The sequence below is a fragment of the Garra rufa genome, chromosome 14, assembly GCF_049309525.1.
Source record: "Garra rufa chromosome 14, GarRuf1.0, whole genome shotgun sequence".
Lineage (NCBI taxonomy): Eukaryota > Metazoa > Chordata > Actinopteri > Cypriniformes > Cyprinidae > Garra > Garra rufa.
The window spans coordinates 30,538,372-30,557,506 of NC_133374.1; the positions used below are offsets into that span (position 1 = coordinate 30,538,372).

Sequence of the window (19,135 nt, forward strand, 5' to 3'; positions counted from 1 at the left end):
ATAATTATAAAGATTTGACATTTATCGTGATAATTATCGATATCGACTGATATGAAAAAAAAATTATCTTGATAATTTTTTTTGCCATATCGCCCAGCTCTACATCTTGCCATACCAAAAGTGGACATTTCTGTAGAATGGCCAAGCATTATCTCATGTTTCTAATGAGAAGCAGAATTTGTAGGCTACTATTTCTGAGCCTTTACTAGCCCTAGCTCACCAGCAGAGGGAAGAATGACATTACATCTTGGAGCAAGAACGTGGGACTTAAATGTTTATTGAATGTGATTGTACGTTGCCATGGCAGTTTATAAAAATCACTCATACTTTATCAGTTGAAAAGAAATACACATTGCTCTCTGCAGGCTTTCAAATGACAGCTATGTATTTTTCACATTGCTTTCTACCTAGGCACATTGCACTTCCTCATCCAGGCACATACCCACATAGCACGTAACATAAATGTTACACTGAGAGTATATTGATTGTTACATAATGTGGATTAACCTAAAACGATTAGGGGGGGGGGATAAGCGTGTGTAGATTTATTTATACTTTTGAGTAAACAGTCCCCAGAATAGACTTAGATCTGTCAAAAACTCGTCAATTGGGAAGAAAAAATGTGTGTGGGTAGATTCCTGTGATATTTTGCTATATTACAGTTTTTTACAATCGTTTTTGCACTTTATAACTGAACCTTAATGTCATTTTTCAAAACTCTAGATACAAAACTCAAAACAGTCATTATTTGTAACACAGGCTGTCCAGTGTTCAAAACTTTGCATATTGCGTTCATATCTTTAAAGAAGCCTTGCATTAGCAGAAGCATTGTTTCAAAAAACGAATTTATTATGAAATATTATAGGAACATTACTTTAGATCACCCATACACAAGTTACCCATATAAACTATAGTTTCAATGTGTTTTTGCTAGTACGATCATTAAATATAGTTGTACAAAATATGTGATTCAAGTTTCATTTTTTTTTACTGTAGACTGAGAACAGTACAGACAGTGGTATCATTGAAATACTGTAATGTGGATATTACTGATAAAATAAATCTTAGCATAGGTTTTCTAAAGGAAAAATTTAGATTCAAAGTTTTAGCTGTTTTTTTCAGCAGGGTACAGTATACAGTTTACAGTATATTGTTCCCTGCTGAAAAAAAAAAAAAAAAAAAACTGCTAAAACCAGCCTAGGCTGGTTGGCTGGTCTTAGCTGGTTTAAGCTGGAAGTAGCTGGTTTTAGCTGGTGGTTTCCCAGCCTGACCAGACAGAAAAGTGGCCAATACCCCTCTAAAACCAGCTATGACCAGCTAAAACCAGGCTGGTTGACCAGCTAAAAACAGCCTAGGCTGGTTTTGGATGTTTTTTTGTTGTTGTTGTTGTTGTTGTTGTTTTTTTTGTTTGTTTGTTTTTTTTTTTTTTTTTTCAGCAGGGTAGCCATTAACTCATTGAAACCACAAAAGCAATAACATAAAAATGACATCTTGCATTCAGTAATGTTGAATATGAAAATGTGTTCTGTAAAAGAGGTACATGGGGCCATAGAAACCATATCTGATAAAGATTGAAATATGACATCCATTGATACACGGTAAAAAAAAAAAAAAAAGTACTGCAGAGGTACAATTTTGTTCCTGGGCAACAAAACATATAAAGGTACATTTAAAGGTACACAATGGGTCCTTATTATACAATTATGTACCCAAAAAATTGTACCCTTGGTAACACCCCAGTGACAGCTACTTGTACCCTAAAAGGTATAGTTTTGTACCGTTTTTTTCTGAGAGTGAAGTGTATTCCATCTGGGTCATATTCTGTGGTAACTGGTGTCAAATGATCTATCCTGAAACATGCACTATTTTCCATAAAAGCTATGCTTCAAGGGTAATGCAACAGTTACTTATCATTTTAAGCAGATGTATCAACTGATAGTTCACTCTTTGTAATGAAATGAATGCACACTCATCTCAGATGTAATGTGTGAGTTGCATTTTGAAATAGTAATACTTTGATGTTAAGTTGTGTCATTTTGAACAGGTGATTTAAGTTCAATGAACAAATGATCTTTGGCTTATATGTATTGTATCCAAGCATTTGAAATATGTGTTAAGTGGTTTGAAAAATGTGCATTTTGATCACTGGTTTTGGATTATGTGTCTAGAGTTTTGAAAAATGACATTACGGTTGTGTTATTAGTGCAAAAACGATTGTAAAAAAATGTATTTTGTATCTAGTCCTCATGTTTTGTGTACATATCGTTCCCATTTATCATACAGATCTTCTGATCTGTGAGTACATGTGTCTGAAGTTGGTGGCGTCCTTTATCAGCAAATGGTCTGAAGGTTTGTCATTGTCTGAATGTGTGTTTTCGTGCAGGTTTAGCTATCTGTATATCAGAATACGTGACTGTGCCGCTCACAGGGGTCATCCTTTAACATTGATCGGGTCAGGTTTGCATGTGGACAGTTGCTGGGGTTAAAGGGTTCATAGAGGAGAATACAGGGTCATGATCAGCATGAAATGGACAGTTTAGCCTGGTTGAACTTTTATTTGTGGTCTTTCTGCTTCTTTTGCTGGTACTTCCTGTACTGGTGCTGAATTGTAGCCGCCGCCTTGTCAGGAGAGGTTGTGGTGTGTCCATTACTGGAAGAGGAGTCTAAAAAACATGGAAGAGAATGGATGAAACTAGAGAATTAGAAGATACTTTATATAATATATAGAATATTTATCATATATCTTTTAGTGCTGTCAAATGATTAATCGCTAGTAATCACATCCAAAATGACTCTGGACCTTTTGACAAAACCAGTCAAAAGGTTTTTTTTTTTTTTTTTTTAGATTTATACATTGTCTAAAAGCTGAATAAATAAGCTTTGTCATTGATGTGTGGTTTCTTAGGATAGGACAATATTTGGCTGAGATACAACTATTTGAAAATCTGGAATCTGAGGGTCCAAAAATTTTAAAATATTAGGAAAATCACCTTCAAAGTTGTCCAAATTAAGTTTTTAGCAATGCATTTTACCAAATAAAATATAAGTTTTGATAAATTTACAAAATATCTTCATGGAACATGATTTTTACGTAATATCCTAATGATGTTTGGCATAAAAGAAAAAAAATCACATGTATATACCCATATGTGTATATTTCTATTCATATAATTGATATTATATATAAATATTTTAATATATAAACATAATATATTTTTCTTAAATATATACATTCATGTGTGTGCATTTTTATATACATAATAAATACACACAGTACACACACATATATTATGTAACCAAAATGTTTATTTTGTCGTGATTAATCGCGATTAATTGTTTGACAGTATAAATGTATTTATACAAAATATTTTATTTATTACAGTTTTTGTTTTTAGAATACAATTTCAGAATTGTTCATACTTACTCTTTCTGTAAACTCCTATGCTGTTCCTTCTCTGGCCCTCAAACTGCAAAGCAAAAACAAAACAAACAAACAAACAAAAAAATTTATCATTATAATATGCATAGACAACTACAAATAAACCATTTGTAAGTTCAGTTATCATAAATGTGTAATCATTGCAGTGCTATCAAAACATTGCTTTGTTTATTTGAGCATCCTGACCAGCCTGGCATGGCAACAGTACTTGAACCAATAGTGTTGGTTTATGGGCGGGGCAATCTAGTTTTCAGCCAATAGTAGATAAGGGAATGTTTGGGTTTGAAACCTGTTGCTGTTTCGCTTGATAATGCCACTTTCAATGGATAATTCTCAGATTGTTCCAAACCTGAATAACTAACTTTCCTTTCTGCAACTTTCTTTTTGGAAAGAAGTTGTTCCATGTTTGATGGTTATTTTCTGTCCCCTGACCCCTTGACATCAAATGGCATATTTGCAAGCATGTATTGTGGGGGGAATGATTTGATCATAAATGGTTTTTTTTTTGTTTTGTTTTTTGTTTTTTTTTTGTTCTCTGTATGAATACAGAAGCTAAAATATTAAGAAAAAATAATGGCATGTGGGTGAGTAAAATGATAAGAATATTCAAAAATGCACTCAAAAATGCTTTTACACTGGCTTTTGCGTCACTACTTTGAGGTCCATGAAAGTGCCAGTGCATCCTCGTGTCCTTGAACGCACAAAAGCATCAGCCATGACAGTCTTATCACACGTGTCGCCTCGCTGTCTTTCCCGCTGGAATGTGCGAGACATGGTGGCACAGACAGATCACACAGGTGTGAGAGTGCCGGGACATTCCACACATGCCACTGCAGCAGGTTACTGTGTGATTCAATGCGTTCATGCCGTTGGGGTCATGTCATGGTCATTATGGGCACTCAACTCTGTGCACCAGCAATTATTTTCACTCAGATGGAACATGACCATTTCAGAAAAATTCAATAAAATGTAGGAAATGTGAAGGAAAGTGCCTGAGAGTATTTCTTAGATGCTTTTAATTTGAACCATTTCTCTTCAAAGCCACTGCATGACCCGTAAGTAAATCTTTACAAGAACTGTGTGGCCCCTACATACGTAACACTACATTCGATAGGAAAGTTTTTACTCTCCTAGAAGTAGTTTAATTGATGTCATATTGGATGGCATCCAGTAATGGTAAGCATATATATCTATTTTGATCAACATGCTACAATACAAAATCCATACGGACATTAGAACTGATGTACAAAAGAGCTTGAAAGCTAATGCAAAGGAAGTACACTGATGCCATCACCTTATTCAATTATTAATTGTAAACCACTAGCAGCCTGAATTGATCGTTTTAAATGTTCCACCAAATGCCAAAAGGAAAGCAGCTTTACTTTCCTTGGTAAGGAGACATTACAGGGGATTGTCCTGGTAATCAGTGCTCTGTGATATGCTTTGGATAAAAATGTCTGCTAAATGACTAGCTTTATACTCTCACTTCTAAATATGTACGAAAGTTAAGAATTTAAATTTAAATTAATTCACATTTAATATGAAAGAGGCAAAGAGACAAGGGAGGCAGTGTCTCCTCAAAATACTGGATGAGCAAAAAAAATAAAAATAAATAAATAAATCAGAGTACAAAAATAAAAACAAAACAGTATTACAAAATGTAAGTGTATATATATATATATATATATATATATAATTTTTTTTTTTTTTTTTCCGAAGAAACGTTGTCCAACAGCGACGCCTGCAGGTACATTTACAGCAAGGGTCTGCATCTCTCTCGCCTTCCCTGAGCCCATTGAGTTTTAACAGACAAGCTAAAGCGTGCAGTGAGTTTGTCGGAGAGTAATTGAGAATGAATAGGGGTAAGTCATGTGAGAGGAGGCAACGCCTCCATCATGGTATGATTGCATATGACTGGTCATATTTGGCTGTGATTGGTTCACTTGACAAATCTCTCCTCGTGTTTGTGCGCGTTCCGCGTTTGTGCATCAGTCTGAATAAACAATATAATAGCGTTAATGAACAGAATAACTAAAAAAAGTAAACAACTTAAACACTTAAATATAACCACTTTGTTACGTCAAAATAAGACTTAAAACTGCATGAAAACATGATCTGTGGGAGTTTTTAACGTGTAATCAGATTTGTGAAATTTAAAGTATATCTCCATGTCTGTTACCAGTATTTACCTAGGTTTGATGACTGATAATCTGAAAAAAAAAATTTAAATAGTTGAAAGTAAACTATGAATATAATTTCACAAATAAAATATATTGTAAGGGGCTTTAGCGTGTAGAGCTGAAACGCTATTCTAATTGTTGGAACGGCCAAGAATCAGGAAATCTCCAAGTAAAACTGATCGGCCAGACCAAACCGTAAGTCATAGAGACTTGAAAAATGGAATGCATAGTTGTCACACCCCCGGACTTTCTTGTTGGTTTTTCCCATTTTCCCCCGCAGTTCTGAGTGTTTTTGGTTTTCCCCTTATTGTCTGCACTTGTGTTTGTAATTAGTCTGTCTATTTAAGGTGTGTGTTTTCCCAGTACTCTTGTCGGTCTTTAATGTTATATGGATGTTTTCCCCTGGTGTTCCTGTGTCTGCCTGTATTCCGTTGGATTTATTAAATATACGTTTTTTATTTACGTCGTTGTTCGTGTGTTCCTGCCTGCATCGTGACAGAAAGACCGACCGAAACAGTTTTTTTTGCGTATTCCACCCCGTTTTGTTTATCATTCAGTTTTTCAGTCTTTTTGTTTCCGTAGTGTTTTCCCCCATGGATTCCTTCCTCCGTCCTGAATTCATCCTCCTCCGGCTGAAGCAGGGGGATTTACCGCTCGAGGGTTACACATTCATGTTCCAACTTGTAGCAAACACCACCAGCTACCCGGACGACGCGCTCTGTACGTTCTATGACGCTAGCCTCAACGCGTCGTGCAGAGCACCGTCGTCCGAGGAAGGCCCTCGAGCGGATTTCGCCGCATTTGTGGAGTGGACACTGGCGAGAAACAGACCCGCGTTCCCCGCCTGTTCCAAGGAGCATCTCGCCAGTGCCACTCCGGACCCAGAGCCCAGCCAGCCACCCCAACCCGCAGATTATGAGCCTTCACAGACGGAAAGCCCGAGCCCGGAGCGACAGCAGTATGGAGTGCCGACGGGGTCAAAACTGCTGATCAGGTGCGTGAGCCGGCCATTACATCCGCGACGGTGGAGTGCTTCATGGAGCAAGAGAGGGCTGTAGAGAGCCCCGTCCACTGCACCGCCACTGGGGGTGAGCAAGAGCACTCTGGGGACTTAATTGACTGTTTCACGGAAATACCCATCTGCCTGGATTTCCCTCCCACCTTCCCTCTTCTGCCTAAGCCTGAATCTCCGCTGGTTCCGCCCAGCCATCCAGAGTCACCGCTGGTTCCGCCCAGCCTTCATGAATCCCCGTTGTCTGCTGTCTGTCCCCTTGCTCACCCTCAGCCCACCATCTGTGCGGTGGGTTCGCCGCGGGTCTGCCAATCTCCATCGGTGTCATGGCTGGAGGATCTCCGCCTTGGCCCTCCGACCCTGCGGCTCCACCCCGGCTCTCTGCTCCCTCGTCTCCGCTGTCGCCCGTCGGTCCACCAGCTCCACCGGGCTCCATCGTCCCTCCGGCTCCGCCCTGGTCAGTCGTCGCCCCACCTTCGCCTCTGGACTATACTCCTCCGGCTGTGCCTCGTCGCTCCGTCCCACCAGCTCGTTGGACCTCCTTCCTCCCGCGGGCACAGCCTCGGCCCTCTGTCGCTCCGGCTCCGCCGCGGACCTCTGGATCTCCATCTCCGCCTTGGTCGCCAGAGCCTTGGGTTCCGCCTTGGCCCTCCGGATCCGCGGTGTCACCCAAGATCTCCGTCTCCGCATCGGGCTCTCCCACCACCTGCTCCGCCTCCGTCAGTCGGCCCCATGGAGTCGCCAGCCTCTCCTCCACCATGGCTCCTCCCTCCATCGGCTCCACCTTGGAACTCCATGGCTGAGTTCTGGGTCCCACCTGGCTCCTCCTGCTCCAGCCCCTTCTTGTCACCTCCTTGGCTCCTCCCTCCGTCACCACCCTGGACTCCATCTTGTGTCCTCCTCCCGGGAGTCCGTCCTCCACCTAAGCCCCCTCCTAAGACTTTGTACTGTTTCCTTTTGTCTGTTTGTCGGCACGAGGACGTGCCTTCCGGGAGGGGGAGGTAATGTCACACCCCCGGACTTTCTTGTTGGTTTTTCCCATTTTCCCCCGCAGTTCTGAGTGTTTTTGGTTTCCCCCTTATTGTCTGCACCTGTGTTTGTAATTAGTCTGTCTATTTAAGGTGTGTGTTTTCCCAGTACTCTTGTCGGTCTTTAATGTTATATAGATGTTTTCCCCTGGTGTTCCTGTGTCTGCCTGTATTCCGTTGGACTTATTAAATATACGTCTTTTATTTACGTCGTTGTTCGTGTGTTCCTGCCTGCATCGTGACAATAGTAGGGGTTGCACCGATTAATCGTCTAGTGGACTAGTCGACTTTAATGCTCTGCCATGACGCTTTAAGCTTGACGTCGACTAGTCGCTGGTCCTATAGAGGGCGCAACAGGATAAGAAGTCTCAGGATATGAAGTCGACATTTACGCTTTGTGAAAACCACTAAAATAATAGATAAATGCATACTCCGAAAGCGCTCCACAACACGTGTGAGTATACCATCTTGATGTTTAAAACTGAACAGGAGAATGCACGTTTTAAACAGCTTGTTGTAATTGTCGTTCTAATCTAATACACTGCTGCTTTGTAACGCACACACATAGGCTACATACAGTAGCTCGCTCGTACATCACGTGCAGATCGTACGCACAATCATTCAAAAGCGCGGTGGGGAAATGAATTGTCAACACTGTTCCATGATTTCTGGCTAATATAGCTTAGAAACTGAAAAGTTCTAGCATATATTTCTTAGTAATTAAAACCCACAGCTTTATTATTAGGCTAGTAGACAGACGCTGCCAGGTAGAATTAATTCACACACGCAATCGCTCTCTCACTAATGACTTTATATTAATGTAATCTTTACAGTGCTACTTTATCTGCTGATTTAGAACGAGCAGAAATCTGTGAGAAATATAACGACCCAAAGACAAAATAACTGATTAGTTACTGATTATACTGATTAGCAAAGTATTATAGGAACAATAGCCATGTAGGCAGCGCTGTGTCATATCTGTGCACAAGGTGTTCAAGTCTCAGCTCAAGGTTTAAGTGTTTTTGTTCAATAATGACGTCATAAGCAACTAGTCGACGTCGACTCGACTTTTATCACGTAAATGTCGACTTTAAAAAATCTGAAGTCGTTCAACCCCTAATGCATAGTAGTACTCACATCACCGACAACGTCACCAAGGCTCGCCCTAATCGGCCTGACAGGGCACTTCAGCGGTCAAAAGTACGAAATCGCTCATAATTCTTTAACCGTCAGTCACAGGCTCAAGTGTCGTGTGTCAATGGAATCTTTGGTTTACTCCGGACAAGACACATGCCTCAGATTTGATTGTGAGCCTGGCGAACCTGGAGAGTGAGTATTAATAATTATCCAAAAAATAATAATAATTTTGACCCATCGCAAAGGGACACCAAAACATGTGAAAGGGGCCGGGCCACTTTTAATAAAATGCATATAACTCCTGAATGGAATGAGATATCTTTCGCCAAACTCAGAACACTAATGTAAGAGTTCAATCTGAGGTTGCAGGACAAAAATCGCGAATCCTGGCCACTTGATGGCGCTATATGAGAACACTGTGCACGGTCTTGGTCCAAAGTGCCACGTGCATCTACAAGGACATTTGCGTATCTCAAAAAAGCATGGCCACCATTAATCAATAAAGTCCGAGCACCTATTAGACAAGGTCAACGGAGGCTGATCAGAACAAAACTTGGTGGGCTTGATTGACTCACAACTCCAAAGGTCTGTGAGAAATTTAAATGAAATCAGCCACTGGGGGACAATAAAGCATTTTTTAAGGGTGTAAACGATTGTACCGTCGCATGGTTTTTCACACAAATACACAATATTCATATAATATAATAGAACTCCTCATTCCGGACAACTTTGCCTCTAGAACCAATGTTGTCATTATATATTTTTTCTTAAATAATTGAGTAGACATAAAAACAAAAAATAAAAACTTTTCAAACTAATCCTAGGTTTTTTACTCAATATCAAAAAAAAAAAAAAAACACTACAGTACAATTCTCTGGACCATAGGTCTTCAACACTGGGGACCCACTATCCTGCAAAGTTTCTTTCCAACCTGCTTCAGCACACCTGGCCTGTGACTTTTCAATTGATCCTGAAGACCCTGATTAGCTGTTTCAGGTGTATTTGATTAGAGTTACAGCTAAACTCTGCAGGAAAGTGGGTCCCCAGGAGCAGGGTTGAAGACCTATCCTCTGAACCTTCTACAGTAGATCCATAATTATTTAAAAAATATTAAACTTTACACTTTGGTCAGCTACAACAGTGTCATTTTTAAAAGAGCATGGGCAATTATACTCAAAAGCGTATCAATCCTAAACGAAAACTCAAAACTTCATGAAACTAGGTGAGCATATGCAAAAGAAAAACAAGCATGCAAAATTTAGTGGAAATTTGACCATAGGTGGCGCTATAAAATCATCATTTTTATAAGGTAAATTAACTGGATTTGCCAAAAATCATTGATTTAGTAGTACAAAATAGTAATACAAAATAGTTGTTAAAATGTACTGGGATTATATTTTAATCACAGGTAAACAGAGTAAATATTTGAACTAATAGATATCACCATGTTTACCTGTAGTGTCTTTCCCTAACCACAGATTTGTAAATCTATTATGAAACAGGCCTGCTGTTTAAGCACAACCTCAGGACATCTATACAGACTTCCCTTTTTGGAGACCATAATGCATTAAGACACAAATCCTTCTCCATTGGATTACAGGCACCCGAGGGATATCCTAGATATTCTGAGGTTAGCTGAGAAGAAATATCTCTGTGCACTGGCCTTAAATGACACCTAATAATGTCTAACAATAACTGGAAGTCATATTGCGCAACTTCAGTAGAAAGATATAACAGGATCCAGCAGCTTGGAATGTGAGGGCAAGCTCACATGGAAGCTAACAGTAAGAAAGAAATCCAAAAATGAGACCAAACAAGGGCCACCCACATATATAAGAGCCACATTAAAATTCTCATCTCTTTGTCCACCCACAAGCATTGCCCTCTTTCACCCTCACCTTTACTCTTTCAAAAAGATCTTTTGTAAGTACAGTCCTTTCCGTGTGAATTTAATAGTGTAGCTTTGAGGATGAATCTCATTAAGTGGTCATATTTTCACCTCAAAATCTCAAAAGTTTGTTTTTCTTTGTATTAAAGGGTGAAATGTGACTTTTATATATTCTTGGTGAGATTAAAGCTTGAAAGAAACATCGGTAGGGCTCTTTGAGCTTAAGCGGTTGTGTATAATAGTTAAGAAATAGTTTCAGAATTTCACCTCCTCTGAACGACTTCCTTTTCGACTGTGGGAGACATAGTGGACCTGCCATGGCAGCGGCTGAGACACCATGTATGGAAGAGGTTCCTGTTGACGTACCCACCGAACACCCAGCTGAAACACAAGAGACGCAGCAGGATCAGTTTGTGCATGTGTGTGTGTGTGTTGCATGATCTACAGTATTTTGTTGATGTTTTATGCACGTTTTTCCATTTAAGACCGCATATTGTCTCTTTAAGACAAAGTCAGCCGTTGTCAGGTCTGTTGGTTTGACTCATGATGTGTCATGATCTTGCATGCTAGGCTGTCATTAGAAAGCGTCCATCTTGTCCCCTGGGAATTAAATCAACTCTTGTGGAATAAATATACCAGCCGTGTCAAAACTTAAGTGATGTAGTTCCTGCAGTCTCATTTCCATTGTTTATCAAGGATATTAAGACTCTGAATTGCAATGTCATGCACCTTAATATCTTTATTACTAAAACTGAGATGCTGTATGATTAGCAGCTACAAAGGAAATGTAGACTTGAAAGACTTTTCATATAACACATTTCATTAATATTTATTATTATTATTATTATTTTGAGTGTTAGTACAATGGTAGCATTATGGTACCTGGTACTGTATTTTAATAGACACCATATGGGTGTCAAACAATTTGATTTGATTTGATTTGATTTGATTGCCTTGTCACAAAATGTGAAAATGCCTCATAAAATGTCATTACTTGTCATAATCATCTAAACTAAAAGAAAAACTAACATAAACTATTTGTAAAAATGTTATAGAAGAAGATATTGATTTATTTATTCATTCATGTTTCTTTTTTTTCATTACATAAATTTCCCCGTCTTTTTTAACATTTTGCCATGCCTTAATTTCTTCTTTCTTATTTTTTTTATATTTTATTTTTTCAAATTATTTTATTTTATTTTATTTTATTTTATTTTATTTTATTTTATTTTATTTTATTTTATTTTATTTTATTTTATTGTCACAATCTTGAAATGTGAAAATGCCTTATAAAATATTATTACATGTTATGATCATCTAAACTAAAAGGAAAATAAACATGAATTACTTGTAAGTATTTTATACAAAAAGTATTTATTTATTTATTTATTTATTTATTTATTTGTTTGTTTGTTTGTTTATATTTATTCAGTCAGTCAGTTTTTGTTTAAATATTTTATTTTACTTTTGTTTTGTTTTGTTTTATTTTACTAATTGCCTTGTCATAATCATAAAATGTGAAAATGCCTTGAAGTATTTTACAATGCCTTTTATTTTATTTTATTTTATTTTATTTTATTTTATTTTATTTTATTTTATTTTATTTTATTTTATTTTATTTCATTTTATTTCATTTTATTTTATTGCCTTGTCACAAAATGTGAACATGCCTCATAAAATTTCAATACTTGTCATAATCATCTAAACTAAAAAGAAAACCAACATAAACTATTTATAAATATGTTATAGAAGAAGATATTTATTCATTTATTCATTCATGTTTATTTTTTTCATTACATAAATTTCCCGTCTTTTTTAACATTTTACAATTTCTTCTTTCTTAATTCTTTTTTTTATTTAATTTTTTCAAATTATTTTATTTCATTTTATTGTCACAATCTTAAAATGTGAAAATGCCTTGAAACATTTTACAATGCCTTTATTTTATTTTATTTTATTTTATTTTATTTTATTTTATTTTATTTTATTTTATTTTATTTTATTTTATTTTATTTTATTTTATTTTATTTTATTTTATGTGAATGCCTTATGAAATATTTTTACATGACATGCTCATCTAAACTAAAAGGAAAAAAAATTGTAAAGATTTTATGGGGGAAATTCAAATATTTATATTTACTTGCTTACTTACTTACTCATAAAAAATAAATAAATAAAAATAAGTATGACATTCCCTCCGTTGTGATAACCTTTCCACCTTGACCAGCAACTGGAGGAAGTGACAGTAATCGTCTTGTGATGAAGATATGTACATATTAAGCTAGTAAGAGAAACACCTCTAAAAGTTACCTTAAATCATATATGTCCACAAATTGTTTTAGCGCCTGGTTTTTAATGTTAAAACAATAATGAAAATTCTAATTTTGTCCATATGCTCTAAAGTGCTTTGAAATGTAGTCAGTAAGAAAAATAACCTATTTAATTAAGAAAATAAATAAATAATTGTGATATTTGTCCTGTGTATGACTGAGTCCTCTCATCGTATTTGTCTGTCTAACATTTTTGTCATAGCTCATAATGTTTGGCATATGAAACTATGACAAGAATTTCAGGCAACAGTCGCTTTCGACTGGTATGTTAACAACTGGCGACAAATGCACAGATAGATATCATCTAATGAGTTGCCTTACCTGTTCAGCCACTCTCACCATCATGTACATGGCTGTTAGCATTGTCACCAGCATTTTGAAAGCCTGTTCACTGTCTTTCTTTGTGTTTTTCTTCAGGTAGTCCCGTTCAGAGCACGTCAACCGTGGTTGTACTCCGAGAAGTCAAGGATCTAGAGCTGCATCTTTCTATTCAGCCAGACACACTCACACGGCTAAGTCATTTAAAGAGCTTTGCGTTACAGAAATAGGAGGCATGTAATCTTTTCCTATGCGCACATGAGCGTTTATCCCTGTGGGTAGAGCTTTAACCTCATCCTAAGCTAGGCATTACAGTTAACTTGAATTACTCGAACTTGACTCAAAGGAACACTCACTGAAAAGTGAGAAAAACTAAAGCAAGCACCAGTTTACTATCATTTTTCACATACTATAGTATACATTTATATAGAGTGCCTTGAGAAAGTATTCATACCACTACCTTTTGTTTTGGCATTTTGTTATGTTGCTGCCTTCCCCCAATCGATATACACTCCATACACCTTATTGGTAGAGCAAAAAACAGGTTTTTAACATCTTTGCAAATGTATTAAAAATAATATATATATATATATATATATATATATATATATATATATAGTTATATATAGTTTTGCTTTTCCATTGTTCTAGATGGTTTTTCTTTTCCCCCAAAAAAAACCTTTGCAAAACATCTGGGTTGAGTTCCCGAGAAATCTGCTGTTTGCTCCCAAAACTATTGAAATATTGCATTAAAATTCCTTATCATGGGGTTCTGTAAAATACATTTACACCAGGGCATCAGAATCACATTTGTAAACAAGTCTACCTGTAAAGCAGATAATATCAAAGTACATGAATGTTCAGAATCTCTGCACAGCTAAACAGACTTTAATCGGTCAGCAACTGGATAGATAACAGAACGTATGATGTCATTAATGAAGTCATCACTCTTGCAAGCCAATCATGTTCGAAACTAGAGAATCACAATCCTTATCTATAGGCCTACACCATAAATGTTTTAAACATGAAGAGCAATAACAATTAAAACTCGATTTTTTTTTTAATTAGTGCTTGCTTGTGAAAGCTTAATAGCCAAATGCTTAACATAATAGGTTAACACGTTTTTGTGAAATTATTTACTTGAAAAATCTATTTATGCTTAAAAATAAAAGTATTTATTTTTCAAATAAATGACACTTGTGACATTTGTTTAGATTATTTGGTACTTTCTGCATGGGGGTTGTTGATTTGTGAGTGTGTACGTGACCAAGAACTGCATGTGCGTAGATACCTAATGAACAGGGTGGGGGAAATTCCAAAAAAAAAAAAAAAAAAACAACAACAAACCTTATCACTCTCATATAAGAGCTCAATGTCAAGCCCATGTCAGTTCCATGTCGTGTCAACACACAGCTTCAGTTCAGAAACATTAGGTAAGCTGATTTTATTTATTTATTTATTTATTTATTTTAACTCATACCAGAACACAATGATATGGTAATATGTCACAATTAGCAAAGTTTAGTATTTCAGTGTTTTGTTTTGTCTTCTTGAATGAGACATTGCATTGCATTGCATTGCATAGGTATGATAGAATAGATGCGTACGTTACATTTGATTTAACTGATGTGTGGTTTTGGATATATGCGTAATGACTTATTCACTAGTGACTGCCTAATCCTGGCTGAGGAATGCAGAAGCATTGATTTTAATGAGAAATTAGCTTTCCATCTGTGTGGCTTGTGATAAGCATACTTATGACCCTTAGGAAAGAACATCTTGCATGTTAAGTGGTCGCTGATGTATGAATTTTGCTAAAAAAAAAAAAAAAATACATAAAATACATAAAATGTTGGCTGCATTGAGAGTTATATAGTCAAATGATAAAATCCCAGCTAATGTGATTTTGATATACACAATATTAGACATCCAACCATTGATGCCACAACACTGTCAGAAAGTAATTAGCCTAGCACCATTACCATAATTTTGTTACCCTAAGGCAAAGTGTCAACAATTTGTTTGAATTGTGTTCCTCAGATGGATGCAGTTTAGAAAGGTTGGATATAATTTATCCTCTGTCAAGGATATGAACAACTTATTTGAAAAATACCTACCTGTGCTAAAAAAGCTGATTAATTAATCTATTATCAGGTTTGTGAATCTATTATCAGGTGTAGTTCAGATGAACTCTCAAGTTTTGCTGCATAAAAAATAGATTAGGTTGACATTTGAGTCAACATTTGATTTGAATTTGACATAATGTAATGAAATCCAAGCTGAAACTTAACATTTTGTATTTACATGTTGTATATATTGTGTACCCGAGTTTGTTTATTTATTTATTTCAGTTTCTGAAGCAGAAAAAGTAACATTCTTTAACATTATGTCATTTTTGGCTGGCTGGTCAGGGTGATCCTTCGAATTGCAACTGACAAGCAAATAAACCATCTAGAACAATGTCTCTACATCGGAAGCCTGTCCCTGACGCAGGGCCCCTTACTACTGAGATAGGTAAGAGTTACTCTATGCATGAAATTTCAGTATATATCATGACATTATTAAGATTAGGAAAAATAAGTGAAATTACTACCTACTTATAACACTGATACACTGGATTTATTCACCCAATATGCTTCTCCTCTAGTGTCTGAAATTGACAGGGACAAGCATGTTTTACTGCGAATGCTGGACCTGCACAGGGAAAAGGTGGCACCTCTGGATCTTACGACAATGCAATATGTAAGCACTCCAAGCACTGAAGATGACCTTCCACAGGACCCAACAGAGCTCGCAAATGCATTCCTCCGGCGACTCTGGCTAAGTAATCCCCAAGCCCGCAGCACTTGCTGCAAGGTACCAGTAGGAGAATACAGTTTGGACATGGATGAGAATTCACAATGCGCTATCAATCCTTTAGACCTGGTTGCTGTCATCTACTTGACAACAAATAGTTTCCTACAGCAAGAGATTGCCCAGCGAATGTTGCAGTGCAGCTTTGCAGTGCCTCTATATCTTCCACCTATTCATCCAGAAAAGATAGGAACCATCCTTCTGTGTCCATTTAGAGGTGTTCTAGGTCAGTGGAAGTCACATTCTGAGGGACCTACCATGAAGAACATGGCTGATTCCAGGATGCCATTTCTCTCCGCAGTGAGGCTAGGTTGCTGCAATGTCTCTAAATCTCGAGTACTCAACCGTGTTCTTGGGGGTCCACACAAGCTAAATGACTGCTTCATAAACTGTGGTACGGAGGGAGGGCAGCTGCCTAGAGTTCTCTCTGATGGTCTGGTGGAGGTTTGTTGGAACCTGCATTCAGGAGATCATGATGACAACGTCTTCTCTCGTCCTGTTCTAGTAGCTAATCTTCGTGGAGATGCAGCTGACTGTGAAAAACAGATGAGTCTTCTGTGTTACACATCTGCAGTCCTCATGGTGTTCTGTGGAAGTTTTGGTGACAAGGAACGAGAACTACTTAAATCATGGAGAGACAATACAAGCCACATGATTATAATTGACTGTGCAACATCAGTAGGGGGTGGACAAGAGAATCATAATGAGAAAATGAAACAAAGGCTGATGAAGGATTTAGAACTGCCTGATGGAACAATGCTTAATGGCTGTGAAGGTGATGAGGAAGAAATTGCAGAGAACTTAAGAGATGTTCTGGATCGCTTTATTCCATACCTGCATACCACAAACCTTGTAGGTACAGCTGGTATGGCCAGTGATCTCGACATTAATGTTGATGAAGATGAGATCTGTCGAATGGCATTCAGTGAAGTGGAAGAAGTCCTCAGTGGAATCGAAGATGGAGTGTCCAGCTATTTGGAGAACCAGCTGCCCCTGCAGGGCGCAGTATGGAAACAGTTGTGTCAGCTGGAGAAGGACGAGGCACGTCACCAACATAGATCCCAGAGCTTGGCAGGGGATAAGGAAAACCTTATAAAACAACTGCTTGATTATGAATTAACAACAGCCATGAGAGCCTTTACTGCAGCTCTGTGTTCATTTGACACAACCAAGCGGGCATTCTTTCTCTCTTGGATGAGGGTGAAACTTGAAGTTATGCAGTTGGAGAGGCTGTCCCATCATAGGGAAGCAGGTGGGGAACAAATTCAAGAACCTTGCATTGGACTTGAACATTTCCTTCGAGAGATGGGACTGGTCTACGAACGTTACTTCCGTGGCCCAAACAGTGACTTGTATGATATGTTCCGTTTACCATATATAGGTGCTGAACTCCTCTTATATGGAGTTCCCCTTGAGCTCTATGATGGGGATGCTGCAGCATTTCCCATGAACTGGGTATACAGCGTTCTTTATGAGTTACACAAGCAGCTGCCAAAGTTCAGCCGCATGAGAGTTCTAACAATTCTTGGTTTCCACAACTCCAAGAATGCAGAGGTCTTATCTGCCTTGTTTGGCGTCAACTTCCCAAAGTGGGGAAGAAGGCACATCAAAGGGGCGTACATGCTTCTCCTCAGCCTGCCTGACAACTTCAGAATGGAGATGGACTGTGAATTTCTGTTGTTGATTAGCACAGAAGGTCTGAACTCCCAAACAGAAAGAAGTCTTGTGCATGACAGTGAACTGGCTACCTTTGTCAGTGGACTGAGTGACATTACACTAATAAATTTGCCAGATGAGGGTCAGAACGACACAAGAAGCAACCTTCAGATTGCTGCCAATGCTATTCTTTGCACACGAAACTTGGAGAGGAAGACTACCTTTCAGGTTGCCTCAGAGGGAGCAGGATTGGATGACAAAATCATGAGTTGTGTAATTGATGTGCTGACCACAGGACAGCTCCCAAACGTATCTAAAAGAGAAACACTTCCCACAAGTGAAACAAGAGGTATAAGCCACCTGTATAGCCCATGGACCAGCAGCTCTGTGACTTCACACAATGATAAAATCCAAAGTGATGCAATTCTCAGGCTAAAGAAAAGACTGTTGACTGTGTTCCATGAAAAGGCAATGAATGGCCAGCCAACCTGCTTGGGTGCATTTATGGAGCATATGTTAAGTCTGTGGGAGTCAGTGAAAAGTGGAAATTTTGCCATAAAATTTGGAGACACAGGCACAGCTGATGCCATCATTGGCCTCTGCACAAAACTTGTACATGGAGAGAAGCATCTCAATGATCAACTGGATCTTTGGCTTGAAGTACTGGACGATCACATAACACAGATAAAAGAATCGGCCTCCCAAAATGGAGAACCTATGGATTCAGATAGGATACTCAGAATCTTGACAGACAAAGCAACTACCCAAATCAGTACAGAGAAAGACCATATTAAGGCAAGTCTCTGGGACTACCTTAGGCAAGAAGACATTGACATTTCCCTTGTGGAAAATTACAAAGTAAGCCTTCACAAAAAAGTAGACCACATTCAAGAGCAAATGACATCTGATGTTGCCCAGAAACTTGAGTCTGCTACCATTCGTCATGATATGGTAATTAAGATGCACGCCTTATTGACATCTCTTGAAGCAGCCCTGGAGGTGAGGTTACGTACAATGTTGCAGACCTGCAAGAATAATAACTGTGTGATTGAGGACAAGGAGCTTGAACGTGAATTTGTTAGTGTTTGGGAAAATATCCCATCCAATGTGAACGATCCCCCCTCAGAGACACAAGAAATCTTTACAAAGATGGTGGAGCAGCTTAAGAAAAACTTAAGCGATCGTGGTCTAAAAAAGCAAAACATAAGACTCCGTGATACAAACCAACTCAACAGCTTTAAAGTGAAGACTGCCCATTTTGCTTTGAGTAGTAAGATGAAGAAATCACTGAAGT

The 19,135-nt window shown here is 38.0% G+C and overlaps 1 protein-coding gene across 1 annotated transcript; it reads right to left on the reverse strand.

Annotated features, from left to right (window-relative positions):
• Window positions 1-261: 261 nt before the first annotated feature.
• On the reverse strand, window positions 262-13,517 carry LOC141285127 (uncharacterized). Its single transcript, XM_073818179.1, has 4 exons — window positions 13,336-13,517; window positions 10,952-11,065; window positions 3,425-3,467; window positions 262-2,663 (listed from the first exon to the last, which is right to left on the reverse strand). The coding sequence occupies exons 1-4, from the start codon at window positions 13,387-13,389 to the stop codon at window positions 2,554-2,556; spliced, it is 321 nt and encodes a 106-aa protein (XP_073674280.1). The 5' UTR covers window positions 13,390-13,517; the 3' UTR covers window positions 262-2,553.
• Window positions 13,518-19,135: the final 5,618 nt, after the last annotated feature.